This window comes from Monomorium pharaonis, chromosome 4, assembly GCF_013373865.1.
Source record: "Monomorium pharaonis isolate MP-MQ-018 chromosome 4, ASM1337386v2, whole genome shotgun sequence".
NCBI lineage: Eukaryota > Metazoa > Arthropoda > Insecta > Hymenoptera > Formicidae > Monomorium > Monomorium pharaonis.
In genome coordinates this window covers 3,904,074-3,930,386 of record NC_050470.1, presented here as the reverse complement: position 1 = coordinate 3,930,386, position 26,313 = coordinate 3,904,074, and the positions used below count along the sequence as shown (strand labels likewise).

General features: G+C 35.8%; 2 protein-coding genes and 2 long non-coding RNA genes across 5 annotated transcripts; 2 read left to right on the top strand and 2 right to left on the bottom strand.

Moving 5' to 3' along the window:
- Positions 1 to 435: 435 nt before the first annotated feature.
- Positions 436 to 2,313, bottom strand: LOC105830936 (larval cuticle protein 65Ag1). Its single transcript, XM_012670670.3, has 2 exons — positions 2,179 to 2,313; positions 436 to 1,138 (listed from the first exon to the last, which is right to left on the bottom strand). Exons 1-2 carry the CDS (start codon positions 2,296 to 2,298, stop codon positions 740 to 742), a joined length of 519 nt encoding a protein of 172 aa, XP_012526124.2. The 5' UTR covers positions 2,299 to 2,313; the 3' UTR covers positions 436 to 739.
- Positions 2,314 to 9,397: 7,084 nt separating this feature from the next.
- LOC105830925 (endocuticle structural glycoprotein SgAbd-2) lies at positions 9,398 to 11,787 on the top strand. Its single transcript, XM_012670652.3, has 2 exons — positions 9,398 to 10,568; positions 10,853 to 11,787. The coding sequence occupies exons 1-2, from the start codon at positions 10,557 to 10,559 to the stop codon at positions 11,240 to 11,242; spliced, it is 402 nt and encodes a 133-aa protein (XP_012526106.1). The 5' UTR covers positions 9,398 to 10,556; the 3' UTR covers positions 11,243 to 11,787.
- On the bottom strand, positions 11,152 to 26,258 carry LOC105830927. 2 transcript variants are annotated; one of them, XR_001138621.2, is made up of 4 exons: positions 25,988 to 26,258; positions 15,882 to 15,920; positions 13,472 to 13,729; positions 11,152 to 11,236 (listed from the first exon to the last, which is right to left on the bottom strand). It is a non-coding gene; the product is annotated as an uncharacterized LOC105830927 (long non-coding RNA). The 2 variants fall into 2 exon arrangements; XR_001138620.3 differs by lacking the exon at positions 15,882 to 15,920 and having other exon boundaries at positions 25,988 to 26,251.
- On the top strand, positions 13,688 to 14,405 carry LOC118645160. The gene is made up of 2 exons (XR_004962962.1): positions 13,688 to 13,779; positions 14,015 to 14,405. It is a non-coding gene; the product is annotated as an uncharacterized LOC118645160 (long non-coding RNA).
- Positions 26,259 to 26,313: the final 55 nt, after the last annotated feature.

The following is a 26,313-nucleotide window of genomic DNA, read 5'->3' as shown; positions in this document are numbered from 1 at the left end:
CGGCAAATAGACCGCATTTATTCACATTTTTTACGCCCATTATCATAACTCAGTCATATAAATTTCGTCCTTGGTCATTTACATAAATGACGTAGCGTGCTCCTTACCAATTAACTTATTGACATCTATGGAATTGCCTTTGGGATCTTTTTGACGTGACGCGAAATTCAAAATGTCAAAGAACACGATTAATATTCGGGATAGCGACGCTAATTATTCACTGCCGAGATACCATTGTTGCGTTGTATCTCCATAAAGCAATGGATCAAAAAAGTTTTTGAAAAGAACGGTGCACGAAGAAATTTGCGCACCGCGCTTCAAACTTTCTACAACTTCGCGAACGCTTTACTCTTCTCGTTAAAAATATCGTTAACGCGATTAATGAATCGAGCACCGCTCATCGCTCATCTCATCCCCGATAAATGCCAACAAGACTTGCACGGCGAGGAAATTTATTTGCAGCATATCGTCGGGATTCTGTTCGTTACAGATGTTGTACAAAAAATTTATTTTTAATTATATGATCGTATAATATATATAAATACAGAAATAATCACAACGCGAAGGACCGAGTCTGTCGAGATTGTCGGTCTACGTGTGTATCGAATACCCGTCGATCCTTGATACAGCCATGGTTGGTTCCGCTCCAAGCTTCTTCCGATCGTCTCATCTTCTCGAGATTCGCCTTTGTCTCGCCGACTCTATCCTTCTTTCGTTATAGGGCCTTTCTCGGTATCCTTTAATGCTCTTCTTCATTCTCCTCGGGATGTTCAGCAATGTACTGAAGGGCCTTTAGGATTTGAGGTGGCGTTGGGGGTGTGGTAGGTAAGTGAGCACCCTCTGGCTGGAATCCATTCTCGTTGGCTATGTACGAGATTTGATAGGTCTGGCCGTCGGCGTCAGTAAAGCTGAAGCTGCCATGTGCCTCCAGGGCTTCGCTGTCGCTACCGACATTGTTAAGATGACCCTCCTCCTGAGCCTGAATACCGTTACCGGTCTCGTAGCTGTAGTTGTAAGATCCGTCGGGGCTGGGCCCGTCCAAGGCTTGCTTGAGAATGGGGATTGGGCTGGTGTCAACGGGGGGGTTATCAACGGGGGCGGCGACTGCCACTGCCAGGACGGCGCACAAAGCGATTACCTGGAAAGACAAAGAATTATGTAGCCCTTTGAGTCTGTATCGTAAATTTTACTTCCGCGTTAGAATAGAATAGGTTTTACCGAAAAACTTTATTTATTACAAGTAACGGTATTGAAAGAGCAAAATATTGCTAACATAATTTATTTTATTTTATTTTACACAATGCATGCACACAGAGAAAGGATTAGTCAACAAAGCTAAAATACGGCAGCTAAAATGTGGCCTTAAAATAGGAATAGTTAATGCCGCCAAATCATTAGTTATCAATTATAACAGCCATAAGACTGTTTTGTATTTAAAAAATATTTGTTGCTATAAATGCCAAATGTACGTGACAGTCCCATAAACAGTTACGATTCAAACGCGCATAAGATATTAAAGAAAGTTGCATTTTTTTAGATATGAGTATTAAATTATGTTTTTAATTTTAGCTAATAAAGTTAGGTATATCTCGCAACAAATATATTTTTAATATCCACTTTTAACATCCTTGACGGAAAAATTCTAAGTAGATGTTGACATTTAGTTGATATTTCTGAAGTTTATTTCCTTTTCTGTATGATTTTTATATTTCTATCTAAATATACTTTGCAATATTTATTTTGTTACAATAAAGTTGATTAGTTTACGTAAAATTTTGACATCTTAATCAAAGAGATTAAAATATTATATTATATATATTAAAAAGAAAAATAAATAATTTATAAAATCAAAATATAGAAAATTTATATTGCGCTTATGGTACTTATTGTATTAATTATAAATCTTGTAATATTTACCATAAACACTTGTTTTTATTTATCAGTTAATTAGAATTTTTGAATGACAAACGATTTATAAACAGTCAAAATTAACAAGAATATTCAAGTTTATTTTTAAGTTAAAAAGATTTGCATTATAATTATTTAACCGAGACAAACCGTTTTGATTGATTTATAGAAGCAAATTATAAAAATATAGATTCAAGAGATCACATCTACGAATAACTTATATCACTGCGTTACGTAATGTCTTTTATTCGCACAAAAACTCAAACTCACCAATGGATTCATATCGAAAAAAATATATATTTTATTTTCCCTAGCTGTCACTCGGAAGCTTGTCATGCACTGACTTAACATCTCATGCACGTCTTCCGCTTTATATATCCACTCGAACATTCGGGGACTTTCTGGTAATACCTTATTTACACTCCCCTCTACCCCCCGGATCTACTTGTTCACTCCCCCACTCAAATGAATAGTAGCATACATCCGAATTTTACGGATGGTCCAAACACGCGCACACGCATACGGAAGATCTGATCTCTTCAAGAGGAATTTAAACTCGAAGTCATGCGTATACTTAAAATCACAAATCATCAGTATCTTAATTTAACAAAGAAGCGATTTCATTTGTTTAAGACAGATACTAAATAATTCTATCATCACATGAGAAAAAATAACATTGTATTTTAACAATTTTAAAAGCTAAAAATTGAGATTGAGAAATAATATAAATTGCATAACAGGTTACTGTCAATGCTTATTGTGTTTGATAAAAATTTTAATAATATATAAAGATATTAAGTATACAATTTTACTTGACAGCTTGTTATTTTTATGTTAGTTATGTTACATATTAGTACAAATATATATATCTTTATCACTAAACTAATATATCTCCGTAAAATTCAAGCACATTTTCTTTCTTGAAACTTCTTTGTGTAAATGACAAATATTTTTAGCAATTTTTTAAAAGACATTTTTTGAAGAATGTATAATTTTTTAAAAGTTTTTTTTATAATTTTTATTAATTAATGCAATCTCGCTTTCTAGATAAAATTTATTTTTGTTAATTCTCATAGTTTGCATTTATGTTTGTTATTTGTCAATGCATACTAATTTGATGCAGTATTTATTTAATTATCACGTGAGTTATCTATTTTCAAAATCAAAGATAACTCTTTGTGTCTAATCTTTTTGTTAATATAATAAATTATTGGAAAAAGAGTGTAAAACAGATTATTCGATGTTTAATTTTAATGCAATGTTAAAATATAGTTGTTTATTAAATCTTTTTTAAACATTTTTTTTTTAAAGAATGTAATAATAATTGTAAAAATATATGTCTATTATATTTATAATTGTGAGATACGATATTTTACAATTTGCATGTCTGAAACAAAAACTTCATAAAATTTTATGTCGTTTTAAATAATTCCTTGTATTCCTGTTATAACCGACATTGATTTAACTATAATTAATAAAATATAATAAGGCTGACAGGTCTGGATATATTTGTCTGAAAAAACATATTGGATATTTGGTTTAAACAAAATTTTCTTAATTATGCATAAAATCTTTAAAGGTGCAAAAAAAGAAGCTATCGTAACTGCTAAAAGCAGATGAAGTCATAATAGAGTTTTTTCGCCCAATAAGATGTAACTGGCGATTATAAACGCGTCATTGGAATATAAAAAGACTTGTGCTAAATGAATAATACACCTGTGCTAAAGGACAACTCGTAACCATCGAGAAATTCCCATATTTATGACATGTTAAAAGCGGCGCGATGAGGTATCAATTGTAATATAAATCATCGTATTCAAATTTCTGGGGAACTATATTCATATATATTTCTCGTGTATGTTCTTCTCGAAATATCAGTTAACGAACCGCGTCTCTCGCGCGTGCCTGTTGAGTCAGGAATTCCGAAAGTACAGCAAGTATCTCACGATTGTCTTCGTCGTAGACACGTAAGTGCCGCTAATTTTCTCGCGTAAGTAGGTACATATTAGCTTACACTCGCGGCACAAGTGAAAGAACGATCGTTAGGTTTGTCAAACTACCGCTGCTACCGTTCGCGACTCGGCACGAAGTTGTCTGATCGCTATTTACAGATCGCTTGTGCCGAACACCATTATTCCGCGTGTTTATTTCGGTGGTTAAATTCATGGCCGAGTGGCTCGCAAAATAAGTTAGCTGGCCTAGCAGGAAGCGGCAACATATCGAATGGCACTATGCAAATGACATGTATCTCTGTATATGTATTAAATGTATATCTTTTATTTCGCTCGAAATATTATGCGTATAATAGCAGCAGTAAGGTAAAAAATATACCATACATTATATATTTTTTTACCCTACTGCTGCTATTATAATCAAGCAGACATATTATATATTTCTTTTCAGAAATTAATATCTTTTATCTGTGTCTTCCATCGAATTTCTTGATTCATTTTTTATTACATTTATGTCACAGTTATATCATTATTACGAATTATTATTCAAAGAATTTTAATAAAACAAAAACATATGCATAACAATAAATTTGGCTAATATAATTTGATATATTTGAAAATGATTATAAATTATTAAATTATATTATGTATGTAGGAAGAAAAAGTGGAAATATTTGAGTAATAAATAAAACTTACGGGCTACGAAAGTGTGCGGAAAAGTATAAATCAACAAAGATACACAATCTGAAGATGAAAAAAAAATTGAAGATAAAGAAAAATGGAAGGTAGAATAAAATAACGACGGAGAACGGTTCTCGTGTTCAATGGACATTCGTTCAGTAATTGTCCGAGAGAAATTATTCGGGAAGGACCAGGACTGACTTATCTGTGGACACACATTAACACGCTCGTCTCGAGAGATTTACAGCGTACATGCTGACGGTAAACTTAATAATATTATTTAGCAATGGTAACTTTCGGTTTTGAGTAACACCGCCTGCGGGCTAACGCGTGTCCTTCGGACACGTGTGAACACGCGTGTGTTCTTGTAAGAAGTTATTGAACGGTGTCATTATTATCAAGCGAGTATTACAGACACTAGCTGCACGGTAAAACATACGTGTTTTCAAAAGAGAAAAAGGTGATTTTTTTTACAAGAAACATATAGAAAAGCCATATATTGGAAAAATAAAGAGAACTAATCGAATCTAAGGACAATCCTGGTCGGAATTGAATACCATGTAGCAACAAGACGAGTTACTGTTGAATTATAAATTGATGAAAAATCGCAATTCGGCATGCTGTTATTTAATGAGAAGGACATCACACGGCGTTGGTGAATATTGATTATCTATATTGTCGAGACTGCGTAACAATTGCGATTGACGTGATTTACACTTAACTTTGAAGACGAAAGCCGCTAATCTAGCCAAATGGCCGAAGGTCAGGACCCAGTGTGAACCAACAATGTTAGACATTGTCACGTCATAATAAAGTTTCGATAGGTTTGCCACGTCGCTATTCATCTTCTTCTCCTCCTTCCACTTCATCATGTGTTTCGTAATGAAATTAAACGTGCGTACGCACGGGTCTCTAATTTCCAAAATTAATTGCGCACTAGTACCCGCCTTTGTGTCCTCGTTAGTCTTCTCTCTGCCGAATTTCAAGACGTGAATATGTACGCTCGTTAAATGAATCTACCGTATTCATAATCAGTAGCTTCGCTCAGTTTGTAACGCAAATGAACAACGAGATAAGCAACTATCTTAATATGCTTCGACATTGATTGCTCACCGGATTTTAAGATTGTCGAATAAATGACATTTTCCGTGCGCCGTTCTTCGCGCAGACAAGATTATTCTATATTTTTAACCGAGAAGTAAGCAAATTGAAGTTAATTAACGAATTAAGAATCGGTTGTTCCAACTTCTTGGTAAATTTACCTATCAGATATGTTTGTCTTTATTTATTTAAGAAAGGAAAAGATAGATCCATGCTTACCTGGTAGATAAGTTTACCAAGAAAATGGAAAAACCGACCCTAAGTGAAGAATTAAATTAATTTTTTTATAAGCTCGTAAATGTCATTCTTGCTCTGCAGAGCTATTAATCGCAAGAACATTCATGATCGTACAAGAAATAATATTTTTAATGTAAGAAAATGTTTATGGTCTTAAAATGAAATTACTTCTAGTGAGAAATATTTTCTTTATTTCAAAAAACTATAAGTATTCCCTGAAAACGTTTCTTTAATTTTATTTAATTTGTATTTTGTTAAATATTAATCTAATTAATAAAAATTTTTATTTTAAGAAACAACATTTGGTTGTAAAATTTGCTTATTGGTGAAAAAAAATTGTCTTCTGTGAAACAATTAAATGCCTACTATAATTGAGAAAAGTTTTATTTAAAGTAAAACTTGTTTAGGAAATTTCTTTTCATGTGAATGACGTGCGAGGTATTACTAATTATCAGTACCACCGTTATTCCGAGTTATTGTAAAAAAAAAGGAAGAAGCACGGGCTAATTAATCGTGACTGACTCGGAGGTCTCGTTTTGCCTGCTCCTCGTAATTGAGTAAGACACACCATTATCTCGTACCTCGGAGAGGCCATCCCGCTAACCCAAATACTACGGCATTTTTACTTTCACGGCGGCAGATGAGCCAGACTCACTTGAGTTGCTTCAACGGACTGTTACGCAGTCGGGTGATTAAAGAGCCGCGGATGGCGGGCCCGTGACAATTCATCACCTGATACCTCGCAAATAGTCATGTGTCCGGCGTGCGTGTTTGATCGGCGCGGAGAGGTCCACGATGAAAAATGATTCCTCGCGAAATTACGCGGGACGCAGCCGCGGGCCAGTCTGTCGCGACGCAAGGGGATCCTCCGTTATCCAAATATCCTGACATATTTGTGATTCGAGTGCACGCGATATACTTACGAAACCGCACATTATGATTAATAATATGTTATTAATCATAATGTGCGCAATTAAACGCAAGACAACAAATAAGAAAATCTTTATGATTTGATAAAGATAAGAATAAAGAAAGACAAAAGAAAAAGGATAAATCTGCTTATAGACATAGAAGATAGATTCAACATTAACTATATATCTGTTTTTGATATAGAACAATGCGAAAGATTAATAATAATGCGATAATCTGTTCTTTACTGTCTTTTACTGTATTTTTGCAAATAAGATCAATCAATGATTAATATTCTATTTAACACATACATTTAAAATCTTTATTTTGAACAAGATAGACAAATAATTAATGCGCTGAAATATTTCTTAAGAAATTATTAATTCTTACTCTTTTTAAGGTAAAAAATTATAATCAAATTAATTTCCATATTTTGAAATTCCACTCTTTCTTCATTCTGCTAAATTCAATGAAAGTGTTAGAAAATATATATATTTTCATACTAGTCTTATACATTTATCTATCGATCTGCTTTTAAATCGAATTGAATAAAATGTAATGTTTTTTAGATTAAAAAAAATGAGAATTTATTTTCTTAGAAAATGCTTTAATGCATTAATTGTTTATCCATCTCGTTCAAAAAATAAATATTTTTTAATATGTTTTAGACAGATTAGTTAGTCCCATTGTTTTATTTGATTTTATTTCCAAGAATACATGAATTTATTATGTGTAAATTAATTTTATTATCACGAATATAAATTAAAATTGCGTCCTTTATTTGTGGCGCGATCTATGATACCTTTCACTCACCAGACTTCTCATGGTCGTTAACATCTAGTCAGAAATGACAAATACATTCATAATTGTTACTGTTAGTATCATTAAATAGTCAATTTCCTAAGAAATAGGAATAATATATAGAACAATATATAGATTTTATCAATAGATATATACTTGATTTTATTTACTTTCCTCTATAATTGTCTTTTATTCAGGATGTAAGACTTCATAAGATCATTTAAATTTCAATTCTACTTTATCGGCAGAAATCGGCAAGACATTCTACAAGAAGTCAACTAGAGGACTCAAACTGACGTTTTCTTTGCGGCTTTCATATGCAAAGATGATGAGGATCAAATATAAATCGCACAAATATTTTTTAATTATGAGATTCAAGCCTTAGAAATATTTAACACAAAATCGAAACTGTTTGTTTTTATGTTCCTTTAAAAGATAATTTTAATAAATCGACATTTTAATACATTATTTTTTATTACGAATAGCAAAACCGCTTCTTGGAAATATTATAAAAATTTTGCTAAGACATCAAAGATTTAATTATAAAATTCAATTTTTTGTTCTTGAACTAAAGTAGCATGCAAAAAATTTTTAGCAAAAATTTCAGCGAAATTCACGAACATTTTAAATTAATTTATAGTTTTAAAGAGATATCACATTAATATACAATCTCGCCGAAAATTCGTGATTCATAGTAAAAACCTTGAAATCATCATAAATTAAATTTCAAGGATACAAAAATAGATAAAACGATTTATTTTCTCTGTTAATTTTAAGTAGACTTTATTTTGGTAAAAATTTAGCAATTGAAATATAATTTGCAAGACAATTTATAATATTGGCACATTAAATGTTGTGAAAAATTATGATGTCTGTTTAAGTTTAGAGATAAAGCATTTGACAAGAAAATATTGCGTTGTTTATATATATTTTTATTGACACAACCAGGATATGACCAGATATAATCAGAATTTTTATGTAAATATAAAATAAAGTATAACAATAAAATGTACATACATACATACACGATGCAGTTGAACAAATTGATAATCAGTTTTCTAATGAGCGTCAATGGATGCACCAACATGATAGGCAACTATATCCCAATGCATTATTGAAGAGCACTGACCTCTATTACCGAATTCGTGTTCCCCGATCGTTTTGTCTGCGCATATGTGCGACTCGGTTTCATCAAAGACTTTCGTTTTCGAATGTATATTAAATACCTCAGAAAGAGATATTCAAATGTGGCTACTGTTCTAAAGGACTCGTGCAGACTCGAGTTTTTCGACTTATGACCTCTTTTTCTCTTCAAGAAGTCAACGTGCAATAACCGTTGATACTTATATATATTAGAGGTTTCCAAGCTCTAAAAAAAGATTTTAACTAATAAAACGAATTACATGCATTTTGTTTTTCTATAATTTTAATCTGTGATTCTTTTATTGTATATACAAATTACATTTAAAATGTTTTTAATTATACCGTGTTACAAGTAAACTAGGTATTTAATATAGAATTTAAATTTAGACAATTACAAAACATTTTTCATAAAACAGAATGTACGAATATTTTTTTTTCATAAAATGCGTAAAAATATACAACCCATTTTTTTTTTAATACAAAAGTATAGAATAAAATGTGTAGGAAAGAAAAATTAAAACATTTCTTTCTTTACAAATATTATTAATAAAATAAAGTAAAATAATAAAAGATAACAAATATTCTCTTGTGGAATAAAAGATGTTTTCAATATCTTGTTTATTTTTCAAAACATTATTCCAAAGGTAAAATGCTTTATTATTCATATAATCTTCATTTATTCAAGAAAATAACTAAGGAACAGTAGCGCAATCATCTTGTCGCACGGTCATGATAAATGATAAATGAACTTGTGTATTCGGTTTACGTTGCGCCCGTCAAGGATCCACGGATTTGTTACACGCTGGCTGAATTTACGAACGGTGCACGAGGCAACGAAAATTCGCACAACGAGATCACCGGGTCAATGGAATGCGGCAAAAAACTCACGTCGTATTAGGTGTTCTCGCGCTTCTTTGCCAAGGGAAAAATTTATGATCGACTTAGCGAAGGGAAATTTTATTTTTCTCCCGGCGCGCCCACGCGAAGGATAATCCTCTGTTGCTGGCGTGTTTGCCTCACAAGATTTACTTTGTCGTCTTTGATATGTTACAGTGTGATGCTCACGCGATGAAGTTACCCTTCAGGCGCGCACAAGTGTCGCGCGGTTTAAAACTTTGTTGCGAATTTTCTGAACTAGCAATTTATAGTATTCAACGTTTATCAAATAATTTTGAACTTGTTTTCAAAAATGAATTATTCAGCTTATTTGCAAACACGCGCAGCTATTTTGGCTAAATTGCTCTCGAGTTTTGACAACATTTAGGTAAGCGCATACCACGCGTGCTTACTTTGTGAACCCTAAAGGCAGACTGGATAAGGATATGCATGAATTTGCTTTCGCAAAGTGAACATAGAGATATTTTATTTCAGTTATATATCCATTTATATTATTAGATGGTATCGTTTCGTATTCAATGGTATATATTCATTTACATTATTAGATAATACACAAATAAAAAAAAATTTATTTAATTAATCATAGAAATCTAGACAGAGGAAATTTTTCAAACATCGAAGAAGAAAGATGTTTCGAACTGCGTCACATTTGACTTTCGCGTAAAATCGAACAGACATTCGATAAACGAGTAACATGGACATTCCGGAGACATTATATTACCATTTTTATGGTCTTCTTGGTTAGCGTCCCACTATCAGTTTCCATCGAAAATGTCGTAACGTACATGTGTCAACGTACTGGCCAGAAATCTATCAATAAGAGGGAGATCTTCGCATTCTATCAAGGTTTCGGGAATACTATATAAAGGCGTGTATATAAAGGCGTCTCTTCAAATTCGATTTTATAACACAGTCGCGATCAGCACCATGAATACTTTGGTAAGTCTTAATATAATTAATAAAAAAACTAAACTCACACGTACGTTAATACTCACTTTCTTATATTTGTTATTGTACAACTTTTGATTGAAACGATATCAAACGATTTTGTTCGTATAAGCGAGTGTGTTCTAAACTAATTGCTATCAAGAATTGTAAGTGTCAGTTGAAACAACGCCAGCATATATTGTAATAAGACCTGAATTTAAACATGTTCCATTCTCAAATTTTGAGACATTTTTCTTTGTTCTTTATTAATAATTAAAAAATTGATTTTTTTTCAGACCGTCGTCCTTTTCTGCGTGCTCGCAGTGGTTGTATCCGCTGCACCTCCGCATTTTGCGCAACAAGAATTCATCCCCATTTTGGCTTCGAACCTGGACGGACCGAACGTGGACGGTTCATACAGCTACAGTTTCCAGACCGGAAATGGCATCCAAGCACAGGAGCAAGGCAGCCTTGTCAAGATCTCCAAAGACGAAGACGCCAATCGTGTTCAGGGATCCTTCAGCTACACCGATGTCGACGGCAATCCTATCAGCCTGAGTTACACCGCAGATGAAAACGGTTTTCATCCCAGCGGCGAGCATCTGCCGGTCGCGCCTCCGATTCCCGATGCCATCCTGAAAGCCTTGGAATACATCTCCCAGCATCCCGAGGAGGATAACCTGTAGAAGTGTTACAGTAACGTACAGATCGCTCAGACTGAAATCTTATTGGTAATTCTGTGATCTTACAATCGTTAGTGTGCGAAATCTCATACCGTTGGTACAAAAACACAAGATGTGAAATACTTAATCAAGTGTGAAGAATTTAACAGAAGTAAAACAGACGAGTACCTGTAATCTATTATACACTGTATCTTATCTATCATACTCAAATAGTGTAATTAAGCCAAATCGATCCGATATAATTAACCGTGAGTTAAAGCTTAAACCATAATGGAAATCTATTGTGAATTAATTAGATAGAAATTATGTTTATCGAGATATTGGGACTTCATACTTCTATTTGCAATTCTATTTGTATTCAAATAATCGAGCAAATTTCCTTTGGCGGGAGCGTTGTCCCGGGAGTGAATTAGTGCAGTCAATTAGCACCTGCTGCATTAATTAAGGAACCATGTAGCGCGCATACTATGTACACAAAGTCACTACTGCCGCAACGTTTATATTAAACGCTACTTGTATCGATAAAATAAACCTGCTTTAAACGTTGACTCGGGTCACGCTTTCTTTCCCCGACTGAAATTTATCTGACTGTCGAGCGTTAAAAGTGTCACGGCTATTCCTCTCATTAAAACATATTATATCGCTTGTGATTTGAATACGTCGGGCGAGCTAGGCCCTGGCTAGTTTGCAATTATATGAATAAACACCAAGCGGTCTTTAATGAGCCGTGCTAGTAGATGACGCAATAACGATAGCCGAATGTGACGAAATAGCGGAGATATTGGCACAATTGGCAACGTGAATATATTTGTCCAATATTTCGATTGGCCAAATTTTGTGTGACATTTTTATACAGGTATTTTTATATAATTATGTTTTTCATATACATGTTTATAATATGTATTTCTCGTATATTATTTCTCTTTAGAGAAATTGATTGAATGAGTCTACGAAGAAAATCGTGACGAAAGTTTGTCAAAATTTACCGCCGTACTCTCGTACAATCGCCGCAATACTTCGTCCCAGAATATCCTCGTAGGTGGATTTTCGCAATTCCAGCTGAGAAATAGCGCCGGGCGTGCAATCTCCCGGGAGCGAAGCGCGCGCGCTAATCCAAAACGAGCGACACGATCTTCGCGTAGCACGTATCCTCACGGATACACAAAAGCGTGCGATTTAAATAAGATAAATGCTCGCGTCTTACGCGGGACGTGCCGCGGGTATAAAAACGAGAATTACGACATCGCATTAGCCGGTGTCCGTAACGTCCGTTACGTTCGGGACGCTCGCCGTTCGTTGGACGATACACGGGCGCGTCCTGCGCCGAAAAAGAAGAATCGCTTATGTGGATTAACGAACGCTAATACCGGTGTCAGATGAAACTACGTATCGGGCCGTCGATCCTTCACGCAAATTCTTCTGTGCATACATGCACATTAATAGAGACGTAAATTACGACGATGTGCGTCGCTCGATCATGGGCCGCTCGGGAGGAGGCGATCCTTGAAATTAATTTATTCCTAAGATATTTTCCATATTCAAACACACACGTACACACAGCAACCTGTGTATCTGTAGTCGGAACGATTAAATCACTGGTTAGTCGCTGATGCCGCACTTCCATCCAAGGAATACCGTGGATAATGGTACAAAATTGCGCGGCGAAGAAACGTTCGTCTCTCTCTCTCTCTCTCTTTTTCATGTTAAATAAAAAATATTTTTCGCGGTAAGACAAAATTCTTCAATCTCATCTTTTCTCACATAAATCACTTTATCTCGGAAACATCTTTTAATAAACCTATACTGGACGAGGAAAGATGATGTTTCCTTCAATCAGTTTCCTTTACGTTCAGTTTTTTACAACAAATTTTTATTTACCTACGTATTAGATTATATTGCTCGTCAAATTAGTTTTAATTTTTTTTTATTTATCTTGTTTCTCTAAAGCATATAAAAAGTGACTAATTTTTAAATAAAAGAACTGTTGCACATATTTTTTTACACTTTTCCAGAGAAAAATTTCCAAAAGTAAACAAATTTTTTTTTAGGCAAATTTTTTTTAAAATACTTCAAAAAATAATCAAAGATACCTACATAGCTTAAACATTTATAAAAATAGAACTAAATTACAGTGCTTAATTAATATTTATCAGTTTGCTAGATCATTTTAATAATTATTCGTCGTTTTGAATCTCGTTAAATTCCTATTAATTCTTGCCTCATATCCCTTACCTTGTATATGCCGACCAATCGAAGTCCCCTACATCTCTACAAGCCCGTACCTCGTAGTATCCGCGCCGGAATCTGCATACGAGTCTCGCAATCAGCGGATGCAACGATTGGATGCACCTCGAAATATCTAATCGCCGGCTCGATCATCGTAGATCTCTCGGGCTCTGCCGCCACGTAGATCACACCTCGGTCTCGAATTACTGCGATTGACAGTTTCAGATACGTTGACGGGAGCAATGCCTCAACACCATGCAGTTGCTGTAAAAATTTCATCGTGATTAATCGTTGTGGATAGGCTCCGATACAAGGTAATTGTAAAGGTAGCTATGGATAAAACAGCCAATTTAGAATAATAAAATCCGAAAGAATTAAAACTTAAACATTATTTGGAAATTTTTAATTAAAAAAAAAACAGAATTTAATTTTTTTCCTTTTTGTATAAAACACTGTGATAAACAATAAACAAAATTGACAACCATTTTCTAACAATCGTCTCTCGTGCAGAAATCTCGTTACACTCAACTACATCGCATGTTTTCGTAGGGTCAATCTATCAGTCGACGAGTGTCGAGCACCGTCAATTAAATGCGCGAAATTACTTTGCACCAAATATCTTTGCACGGATCTAAGGTTTGTAAGCGGCAGTTATAATAGCTGGTTGCACGGTCGAAGGATCTGATCTGATCCTGATCTTTCTCCATACACTATGGACTTCTCTTCTTTCGTTGCAACTGACACAAACTGAAGACCGAATTGTTGCATAGACGGAATGTCGAAAATTCAAAAGATTATTAAAGTTTGGCAATACAAAGAAGAGATCTTGATATGTAATAAACTATTTTTTTCTGCTTGAATTTTAGACTGAAAAAGTAAAATCATTCTATAAAAAATTGTACCTATTTTTTTGTTTTTCTTTTATTATTTACCAAAAAAAGAGATAAAATAAAATTTTAAAGAAAAAGTTATCTTTTTAATAAGTTTTATTGACAAGAAAAGTTATCAAAAGGCAATATATTGTTTAATAATAAAATAAAAACGAAAACTAAGCGAATTTTGTGAGCAGCAAAAGAAAATTTTAGTTTTTTATACATCAGAATATTTTCTTATATTGCTTAATTTTTTTAAATTTCTGAGTCGGAATCTTCTCTCATCAGCAGTTACGTAAAAAATTATTTTGTAATCTTCTACAAGGAGAACATTTTATATCAAAAATTAATGTACGCTGGTAGCCATAAACCATAAAAAGAAATTTTAAAAAATTGTAAGTAGAATAAATATATAAATTTAATAAAATATATAGTAAAAATTTTTATAATCTTTTCCTTTGTCCACACTATATACCATAGTAATTTTTGCAATAAAATTTTCTTTATGTAAAAATTAACTTATTTTGTTTAATTAATTGCACATTTTTACGTCTGTTTAATGTAACAATAAACGAATACTCGTAGCAATTAAAAATATCGCTAAGTTAGGTACGGTGCATTATTTATGTGCGTTATGCAACTTTAACTAGACCACCGGGTTATCCGATTACTCTATTGGTTCCTCCCAGGTATGCACTTCATTTCATTACATCGTGCCCTCGCCAAGGAGAAAGTCTTCCTCGTCACGACGTCGGCCCGCGAACTGGCTCCTTAGGTGCCAGTTATAGATTTTTCGATGATCCGATTGATTCCCGTATCAGCCAGCGCAATCGCACAGTCACGATCGCGCGCTTAAGAAATAATACAAAGCGGAAATTGCCGCTTCGCGAATAATTGCCGAGTCTCGAAAATGCTCAAGATAATTATCTCGATTTTACAAATCCGTAGCTTCTGCAACTTATCCATTACAGGTAAAAGATTTTTCTTCGAATAGCTTCTTTTAATTTACAGCCGTAACTGGAAGAACTTTGGTGCAATTAACCCTTTAACCGATCGCGCTGGCATTTCGGCGTCGTTTTATACCGCTGATAAATTTTCCGGTCCGCAGTCTTTTATGTGTTTCGCTGAAAGCATTATAGACGTGATGACGCGTGTCTTAATGCATCTCGTAAAGAACTACAACCGTTCAGATTTTTCTTTCAGCTGGAGTTTTGCCACAGCGCGATTAGGCGAGACGATTCTCGATGTACGCCTCTTGCAACATAGTGTCATAGAGCATAGATCGCGTATTATATGACTCTGGATCGTAGATCATAAATTACGCAATCATGAAAATCGACAAAGAACTGCTAAATTTTTTTATTATGCAAAACAAAAGGTGATAAAGCAAACTTCTAATAATATTCATAGAAAACTTATTGGGAAACTTATAAAAACGTAAATGTTTAATAGCAAAATAAATTGTTTTAAATGGATTTGAACTTGGATCTTTGGGAAACAAAAAAAAAACAGATGCGAACTCTTATGCCATGATTACTACCCACCTGTTAGAGAACCTATTAGAGAAAGTTATCAGCAACAATCTGAAAAAGCAATTTTATATAATAAATAATTACAAAATAATTACAAAATAAATAATTACACATCTGAAAAAGCAATTTTATATAATAAATAATTACAAAAAATTGAACAAAATAAAAAATTCTGCAATTTTATTAATACATGTATCCTGTAAAATATTTAATTGTGCAAGTTTGACCTGTAATTAAGAATCGACCTACAATTGAGACCGTCACTTTATTCCGCGAGTATCTAGCAAAAAAGCAATCCCTCTGAACTGATGAGCGTGCAAACTGATTCCAAGCGAAATGTAAAACGGGCTATGGGGGATATGAGATACACGCGCGCGTCTGTGTGTGTGTGTGTGTGTGTGTGTAAGGCGACCTTGACATATACCTACTACGAACACTTTGTGAGAACGCCTGGTTAAGAGGCCGCAAGCGAGAAGATGTAACACGCGCGCCGAATTCAATTTTACTTTCACCCCGCGCGAGAGCGGAACGCTCTCCCGAAGAGACGCTGCGAAAATTACTTTGACAATTCGTGAGAGGTGGGACGGCGTGCAGCCGACTTTTAAGGCGCCTAATTAATGCGGGAACGCAGCTGTCTCCTCCCTCCCCTACTCCCTCGCACTCTCATGCACGCGGCATTTAAAATTCCCGATCGACGATCGGCTCGGCATCCGATCGCGAGACAGCGGCGTTGTTCTTCTTCGGCGTGCTCGACACAGATCCCGCGATTGTCCCGGGCATGCCTGTACACCGCCGATGAAGAAATCGATATTCCCAGAAGCGGCGAAGAGCATCCTGTTGTCGTGAAACCTGAACGTTCCCAGTTTCTCGAACGGGGAATAGTTAAAAACGTTGAGCAAATCGTAGCTGCAATTTCGACGTAATAAAATAATTAGCGTACGTATTACCATTAACGACCTCGCAATTATCGCAGGCAGCTATGCTAATCGAGAAATGAATCATTGAAACACCGTAGCGTTTTTGAGCTGCAGCTACGAGCAGCCATTAGTTTGCATGCAAAAGGAAAAAAAAAAAATAAAATGGCCAAGATCTTCGAGTATCGGTTCATCTTGGGTTAAGGTAGAAATACCACGTAGGAAAATTCATTAATCATTCATGACGATGTAGTAACCGCGAGTGTATTTATGGCGTAGTTAACAAACGTATACTTCACGTTTAGGTCTACCACAGGCACATTGGCAATATTTTAGAAATCTAGATTTGAATCGAAAAATCAGGACGGCATGAAGAAGATATATTGCATCGCTGTAAAAAGTATGAATAATAACGATATGTAACATTAATAACTGTCCTATTTTGTATCGCCGCGAATGTGTATGCATATTAAACTAATAAATACTGTCGATAACTTGAACGCGTTTAAATTAGAAATTTAAGAATACATGGACACTTTGACTGCCGTCGATGAAAATTCATTGACTCCGTTTCCAAAAGATAATTAAAAGTTAATTAAACTTCGAGACTGTAGCTCGTCAATAAAATAAAATAATTAGATCGACGTCATAACTCGATATCAGCGTTTCTTTTCTTATTATCTTGACTCAAATAATAATCAAATATATTTCTGTAAATACAAAAATCGAAGCAAAATTGATTATAAAATTTTACAAATTTTCCTGTTAGATTTCAAAAACATACTGTTATAAATTTTTCAAGCATATAAATTAAAAATTTATTATAAATTCATAAAATTATAAATTATTATTATTATAAGGTCTAATTTTCTCGATCTACGATAAGTGTACTAGACATTTTGAAAGAATTTTTTAATAATCAATTAAAAGAGCAGTTAGAAGAAACAATTTGGCAAATTTCACGTTTGTACCTTAAGTTGTAATACATAATTTACTGACTTGCAGAATCGCGTATTGTAATGTATATATTACATAGAAAACGAGTTGTGCAGACAAACGAGGCTGCCGTCTGAGTCAACGGATCGCGGTCGGTGGACGCGAAGGGTAAAGGATTCCGCTCGAGGAGCGTTCGTGCAAGGAGACCCGCGGCAATGCATCCCGCACGAGAGGCGACTCGAGTCGAAATATCATCTGGTGGAAACGCGCGTTGCTAAGCCGCGGCCTTATAAGTACGATATGCTGCGATGGTTGTCGCAATACAGAGGCACGTCTTCACGCCGGCTGTTCCTAAGGCCGCGTCGAAAAGGAAAGGTTGCACGCGGATGCGCCTACCAGCGCCTCGAGGAATGCATGCTTGAATGGAAGCCGGAGTACGAAAGACAAGACGATGAGAAAGGGAGAAAGACAGAAATTGGCAGAATGAAGAGTGCGGAGAGAGCGAGCGAGCGCGGTATGCTACAGAATCGAACGACTACGTGAATGGACAAGGCAAAACGTATGCAAGTGTCGTGTGTAACCGATTGGTTTCGAATGGATAAAACGGAACGTGAAATTCCCCCTTCCCCTCGTCGTTTACCCTGCATTTAGCGTGCATTTAGCGAATAATTATTCGACCCTTGTCCAGCTAATATAATATATCGTACAATTATTACGTTATAAATAATTTTTAAATTTATCTTTAGATATTACATATACAATTATTTAAAATAATATTTTAGTATTTAAATATTGAATAAGTGTTATATTGTTCAGAAATCTAAATAATATTCAAATTGTTAATACTGTTAAAATTGAAATCAGCATTTTTATCAGAACCGTCTTGGAACTTTTTTCTTCGGGCGTGCGAGGGACATTCGCTTAGCCACAATACGAATTATCCGTCTATGTCGATGCAGAAGAAACCGAGTACCTGGAGCCGAAGTGCCTGCGTTTATCGCTGACATTTCGACTAATGATCAATAACTTCGTGCGCCGTTGTTTATTTCGTGAACTCGTCGGGACGGACTCGCTCGTGCGAGAAACGCGACGCCGGAAATCGACAGGCGAATGCTCGATTAATAAAGCGAAGTCACGAACCCCCGCGGTCGCGAAGCAAATTAAACGTAAAATAATCCCCGTGAGACTTTCCAATATATCACTGTACTGTTGTTTAAAAATATCTCGTTTAGCGTAAAGAGAAGGAAACGTTTGAAGCTAGCCTTGCGGAATCACACGGCTGAAGAACGTCTTGAAACTTGTCGATCGTTTTGTAAATTCCGATTACGCGAACGGAAATTGCACGCGATGAGGATTTGAGGTTCTCGATTGGCTGAGGAAAAAAAGTAGTTAATGCCAATTTAATTGTAATTGTTCAAAAAGATCTTGAAAAAATAGCTACGCGCGAGCCTGATTCTCACCGATCGCGTAGCACCACACGTGCGCGCAACAGTGACGCAATTATATTTGATCATTCTATACGTTCCTGTACGTATGTACCTGTGTTCTCACTGGGAGACAAGATAATGCTCGGACGATTGCATCAGTGACCGTCGTATGCTGAAGTATTATACCCGTGTACATATAACCTTTTGGATGCATACACATATATATGTGTATAGTCGAGATTTTGATATTTCAGGCATCATTTAGCGAAACCCTTGCGCAAGTTTAACATACGGAGTACGTTATTGCATGCTGGATGATTGACGCGAGTGCGAAAGCGTATATAATATTACTTAATAACTTAACGTTATTTAAAAGGATTTATATGTGATACTGCAATGGCAAACTATAGAAAATTTTTATGGAGTCTTTATACAAAAGGAGAAAAGTTTTTAATACTACTAAGATTGTTGTTGTCATGATTAAATATCCGCTTTTAAAAAGGAGATATTACCAATTTTATTGTTGACAGTTTTCCACGATAATGATTGGATCTTTTACTTCGCTTACTTCGTACGAGAGTAACTATTGTTGCAATTGAATTTTGACAGCTGTCTTTGTATAGATGATTATTTATAAAATAATCGTTGTAATTTATTTAAAATGTAAAAGATAAATCCTTTCTTTAAAAAGTCATGTAAGTGATTTTATTGTTGACAATTTTTCGCGAGAGAAATGAAATTAGAAATACTTAAGAAGAAAAAAAAAAGAAGAGTAAAATAAAGTAAATCATTTACACATGTAAATAAATTATAATTAATGTATAAATAATTTAATATTTTAGAAAATGCTAAAAAGATTGTTATTATTTAATTATTATATAAATTTTGGAAATTTATATCTGACATCATGAATATTATGAAATATAATATCTATTTTTTTTATAAAGAAACAAAAAATATTATAAAGAACAATTTAACTAAAGATAGCAAGAGAGAGAAAAGAAAAGAAACATAAAAAAAATTTATAAAAAAAATAGAAGAGGCTTATGTATATAAAATTATATCACGTTTTCACTTTTGACTGTCTGCAAAGTTTTTCATGTGTTCATTAAAAATTTCGACACCGTTGAATATATAATTTTATATTAAAATTTTCGATTCCGTTAAATGTATAATTTTATCATGTTTTTACTTTTGACTCTTTGCAATTTTTTAAATGTGTTTATTAAAAACTGCTAATATTGAATAAATTACATTTAATTTGTTACAATTAATGTTAAACGCATTGAATTTTGATAGCCGTTAAATTTCTAAAGATGATTATCTATCATTGTTGCAATTTGTTTTTAAAAAGTAAAAAATAAAAAGTCAAATAGCGCGCACAAAACGCGCGGCTGTGGTTTCTAGTTAATTTAAATTTGTCATTTTTTATATTGTAAAATAATATCTTAAGTTCTCATAAAAAGTCTAAAGAAATAATATTGTAGTAATATTTCAGTAAGACATTTAGAATTCGACAAAATTCTTATTTAAATTCTTAATTAAATGGCATTCGATGTTTTCTTTCAGTCCATAAATATTAACGCCTTAAAGTAGTAGCTGAAATACATTTAATTAGGTGGTATAATTAAATACATCAGTTGGAAAAAATTGTGTTTGATTAAGATGCAAATTATATTCGGTTGAAGTGTGCTTCACGAAATATTGAAAAATATTGCCCAACGCTTAATTTGACACATCCTCAGGCGATTTTTTGGTCAGAGGCTGTTGACCAAAAACGAGGAGAAAAGTGTGTTGCGCGTGGTAACGAGATACCCGTACGGCTCGAGCTCCTCTTAATCACCAATTAAAATATTCGGCGAGAGTGGTCATCGTTATAACAATCGTTTCGATCGTCATTATAACAATCGTATAGCCTTTGATATCGATATGTGATTAATCCATGGAGAGATTATCTGGAATTTGTATCGCAATAAGTAATCCAATGTAGAAAGTAAATGAGTTTCATGAAAATAAAAGTAATTCTTTTTAGTCATTCCTTTTCGTTAAAAGTCTCTCTTTCTTTCTTCTCTCTATTACCTTTTTTGGAACCAAAACGATATTATCTGCTCGAGAACTTTCAAATATAATTTACAATTCCATTACAATTCCAGATGGAAAAATATATTTACATAATTTACAGACTTTTCTCCAATTTAGAATGATTTTAGACGTTCTACTTATTAATTCGCCATTATGTAAGTTTTAAATAAAAGTATATCTTTTTAGGCTAATCAATATATTTGTGAGCATAGAAGACACTGAATGCTTAAGAGAAAAAATCCAAATAGTAAGCAAACGTGACTTGTGACATTTACTTCGATATTCATCACGTGGTAATAAAAGAAATTAATAAATTAAATAAAGATTTATTTTAAGAAAGTAAATTTATATTCTTTAAATATTTTAGAACCTCTTTCTTAGTATATGACACTCGAATTAACCTGCATCGCGCGTCATATGCACGCGTTATATGCCGCGAGTTCAGATCTCGGAAAGGACCGGATATCAATCTTGAAGACTGATTACGATACGACCGAGTTACGGAAGAATCGGGGACGCGATAACCGACGAATATCTCCAGAAGTAACGTTACACAGTTCGCAACTTTCTCGTCATCGCATGCGACACGGGGGGAGGGGGAGACAGGATATCGTATCGCATATAGAAGGTAGGGTCGAACGAGAAGTGGGTGGCGGCGGCGGTGATACGCTCGTATCGGGACAGTGTCCGATCTGTCAGGTGAATAAAAAATGAGAGGTATCGAGGTGCATTGTCCGCGATGTTGGTCAGCGAGAGACGCGTCGCCCGGAGCTACACAGTTGCAACAGATTCTATCGATTGTGGACTCTTAGACTCCCCCCCTCCCCCGCTCTCCTTGTTCCACCCTCCCTCCCCACGAGTTATCTCGCACGTTGTACGCGTGGGATGAGTAACGAGATGTTTTACAAGGTACGCGCATGAAAATGCAAAACGGGCAATAAAAACGTGAGCTTAAATAGCAAGTACGCTCCGCGGAATATGAAAGTTGATAGCTTATCGTCTAACTAAATCATCACCGCGGACGTATAGTACATTACGCGCGCGTGATCGCGCGTCTCTAAGCGTCTATCACCGTTTTCATAACGGACACGAAGAAGTCCACCAAGAAGAAGCATAATGCAATAAAACGCCTCCCCGCGGGAACATCCTCCCGATTTTTACGAAGCAACGTGACACCCAGAGCGGTGAATCGCTCGCTCGCCTCGGGAGATTCTATACGCGCCGCGTTAACAGACGATCAGATAAAGCCGTGAAAATGTTACACGGCGATGCGGGAAATTAATGATCCGCAGCGTCCTCGACAACGGGGCAGCCTCGTTTGCATTAAACGATCGCACGTAATGTCGGCCGATCGCCCCGGGATGCATCACCTTTGGAAATGCGCTCCTAAATCGCGAAATAAGCACCGCCGGTCGTTAGCCGCTTTCACGACTGATATTTATTCGCACATCCTTTTGCGTTACGCAATACGGCTAATTAAAAGATCAAACATATCGCGCTAACTTTCCCCCGAGTTTATTTACCGGACGATCGTCCCGCGGCCAGATAGCGATCGTTCAACCTGTTCCATTGCGCGTTCAATTAACGTTCCTTCGTCCGAAACTCGTGTTTCTGCAAAAGACCTTGCGTGAGTTCAATAATATAAGTGTACTTCAAATCGAGAGGTAATACTCTGTAAAAGTTGAAAGAAATTGCCTTTTTTAATGGAAAGGTTTTAGAAAGGATTTTGAAAAAGATTTTCTCAACATTTTTTGAAATTAACACCAACGTTACGCAAACTCCATTTAGTTTTTTTTTGTTATAACGTTTTCCGAAATTTTGTTATGTAACGATATACATAACAAATGAAAATGTAGGACTTATTTTATTTCTCCTAAAAATTTTTTTAAATTGATTTTTATGTTAAATTTTTATTTTAAAATGTAAATTAGACTTTAAGTAATATATTTAGACAAAGTTCTCGTTTTCTCTTCGGATTTCTTAGAGTAAACTCTAAGTCGCTTTAAGAGAGCGAAACTCGAGCTTGTGCAATTTTTGGCATGATTTCCCGCTTTAATAATACTTGCCATTTCAACATTTATTCTTTTAGAGTGAAAATTGAGCTTGTGCTTTTTTTATTCTATAAAATTTTTTAAGAATTTATGTTATTTTAATTGTAAACGTTATCTTATGATAAAATTATCACGTTGTAAATTATTTACGCCTTTAGTCGACGTCTCGATGTAATCCGCGACGGCGCTAAAATATTCAATGAGCAATCGCACATTTTAACATTTATCATGTCGAGCGTCCTCGACTTTCAAGAGAGACGCTCGCTAGTTCCTAGTTACCTTCCCTTCACGTGTCCCTTCCTAGTTCCGATTAACGGATTATTTTGAACCAACCCCACGGCTTTGAATGCATTCTAAGGTGACTTGCGAGTGCAAAATGCAAATGCACTCTCGCGAGAAAATCGTTTGGATATATCGATGACGTGACTTTGTGAATCACGCGGGTACACGGGGACGCTGCGCAGCGTCGAGCAGCTGGCATTCCTAGAGACACGCGAGAATTTATCGCCGTGCTACGTGCCCCTTACATTTCCCGTGAAAGAAGAAAACTAATGCCTATCGAGGCATAATTCACTGTTCCCCCATCGGATCCTGTCTAATGTTACATCGGTATACCTCGCCTCGGTAATGTCCACGATCAATAATCACACGTAGGAAAATGTACGGCCCTCTCCAAAGTTTTCCCCAAAGAAGAGAGGAAAAGAGACTAAGATGTTGCTAAATTGCTACTAATTAACGTAGTTAATCTCAACAGCATTACCGTGATTCGAACTTGAAGTTTTCGATAATTTATATTTTCGTATTCTCCATGAAATATAAAATCGCATTTTGCTTTTTCCGTATCTTTACTTACAAAAAGCAAAATAAGAGATATTAAGGATGCTTTGGATTTACGGTATATTTACAAATCATTGGTAACTGATGCTGTCAAAAGCTTTTTAAAACTTTTGTATAACATTTTTCTGATAAACGCTAACTAATAATAAATTTCGTTCGAAAGAATACAAATTACTAAATAACAATGCAAAACGATGTTAACGACACGTGAGGGTGCATTTCATTATATTCCACATTTTATCATTATATTTGCCATAGTGAATTTTTACTGTGCGATAAGACGATAAGACACACAGATCGCTGGGCAGGTAATGTATTAATCGCAAATGCGTATGTTCCAACAAACGCGGCGGGGAATTTCCCAGACAAATATAGCCCCTTCTATCTCGCGCGGCGACATTAACATATCTGATCGGCGATATTTACTGACAATCTCAAACATCCCACTGGAATAGCATTGATTATTAATTAGGTACGCATGTTAGGTGCATGCATAATCCCATGCAGCTTCCGACACAGGTTATCGCTTTATATCAGCCGTACACGCTGTCGTGCATTTTCGCTTAATTACGTAACAATGTCGTAGGATTAAAAAAAAACCCAATGTTATTACGCGGCTTTGCCGTTCAAAACAAAGGAAACGCCACCTTTTTGCCTCGTAAATGATTCCCAGGATCGCGCGTTTCGAGTGAGAAAGTTCGGCGTTCGTTCCCCTCACAGTTCCTATTACGCCAAGGACTGAAGCTGTCAGGTCTCTCTTCTTTCCTTTTATTTTATTTTTTCACCAAACTCCGCATATTTTTTTTCTTTTACAGTCGCCTCGATTAAACGCTTAATCGTTATTCTCACGCGGAAAGTTCAGCCGTGACGAGGTAAATGCGATGCTGCGCGACGCTTCACATAATTATCGGTCGGTAATGAGAGATTGTCAGGCAGTTTCCGATTGATTAGAGAGCGGACAATTCGGCCGGACGTGTCGTGCGTTTGTCAGTCAATTCGCGAATCGGGGGGGGGGGGGGCTGCAGGATCCAATTTGATTTCGCCGCCAAATCGCGAGTAATTTCGACTTTGCTATTAGAAAAAAATTCGAGGTAAACAGCCACTTGACCAGTTGATTTAATCACGGCGCGGTTTGTTGATTAGAAACGCGAAACGCGTTAGCAACGACTATTAACGTTACGCAACACTTGCATGAGCGATGAAACGGCGGTGAAAATAGGAAAAAAACGGTGGAAAATGACGGGAAAAAAAGAATTGAATTTTACGGTGTCCGTAGTACACATTGCTAGGAAAATGCCATAAGCGATGGGGGCCGGTGCCTGTCTAATAAATCCGCTGGAAGGTATGAGTTTAAGCTGCTCCCATATGTGTCACGTGCATGCGTGTTGTTCAAATGAAGGGTACAGCTTTTTACAAAAATCCACAACATAAATCTGCGCGACAGCGCGGCACGGCGTAACAGTCTCTCGAGCGCTCGCTCTCGATCTTTTAATCTGACGGTAACGGTACTCGAACGCACGAGCGATTGAAAATATGATAGACGCCACTAGCAGGAACGTTATTTTCATTCAACAAACCTTTCAGATTTCTCGTATCCAAAAGCGTTTGCTGAACGGCAACTTCCCCGTGACTCGCCGTAAGAGAGAACGGCGGGGAGAGCACGCGCGCTTTTGAAAGAGGCAACGAGAGAAGTTACGTAACGGCGTTACATACACGTATATCTTTCCGTCTTCGTCTTCGGATAATAGTACTTAAAAAAAAAAAAAAAATCCAGAGAAATCTGATTAGTGAAGCGAGAGAGGGAGCACATCCTTGCACTCGAACGTGCCGACGGATTTGCCGGAGAGAGCATCGGTTGACCGCAAACTTACCGTGTCCGAGCTTCCGTCCGACTATAGTCGACGGAAAAGAAAAGCGGATCCCCGCAAAGCGGCTCGTCGTTGAAGAAATTGTGACAATTGAGCAAGCATCCTCCAACGGGGGACCCGATGACATTTAGCGCAGTGTGACATGGTGATCTCAGGGAAGGTGGTCTCTCCTCGATGCTGATGTGGAGTGTGTTGTCTCTCGGTTCACCGGTGGCAACGCATACCTACACGTGCAAGACGTGTACACACGCGCGCGTACCGACGCGCGACGCCGCGTTGAATCGTGGATCCGTGTAAACCCCCCTGTCTGTCCCCCCCACACGCGGGCC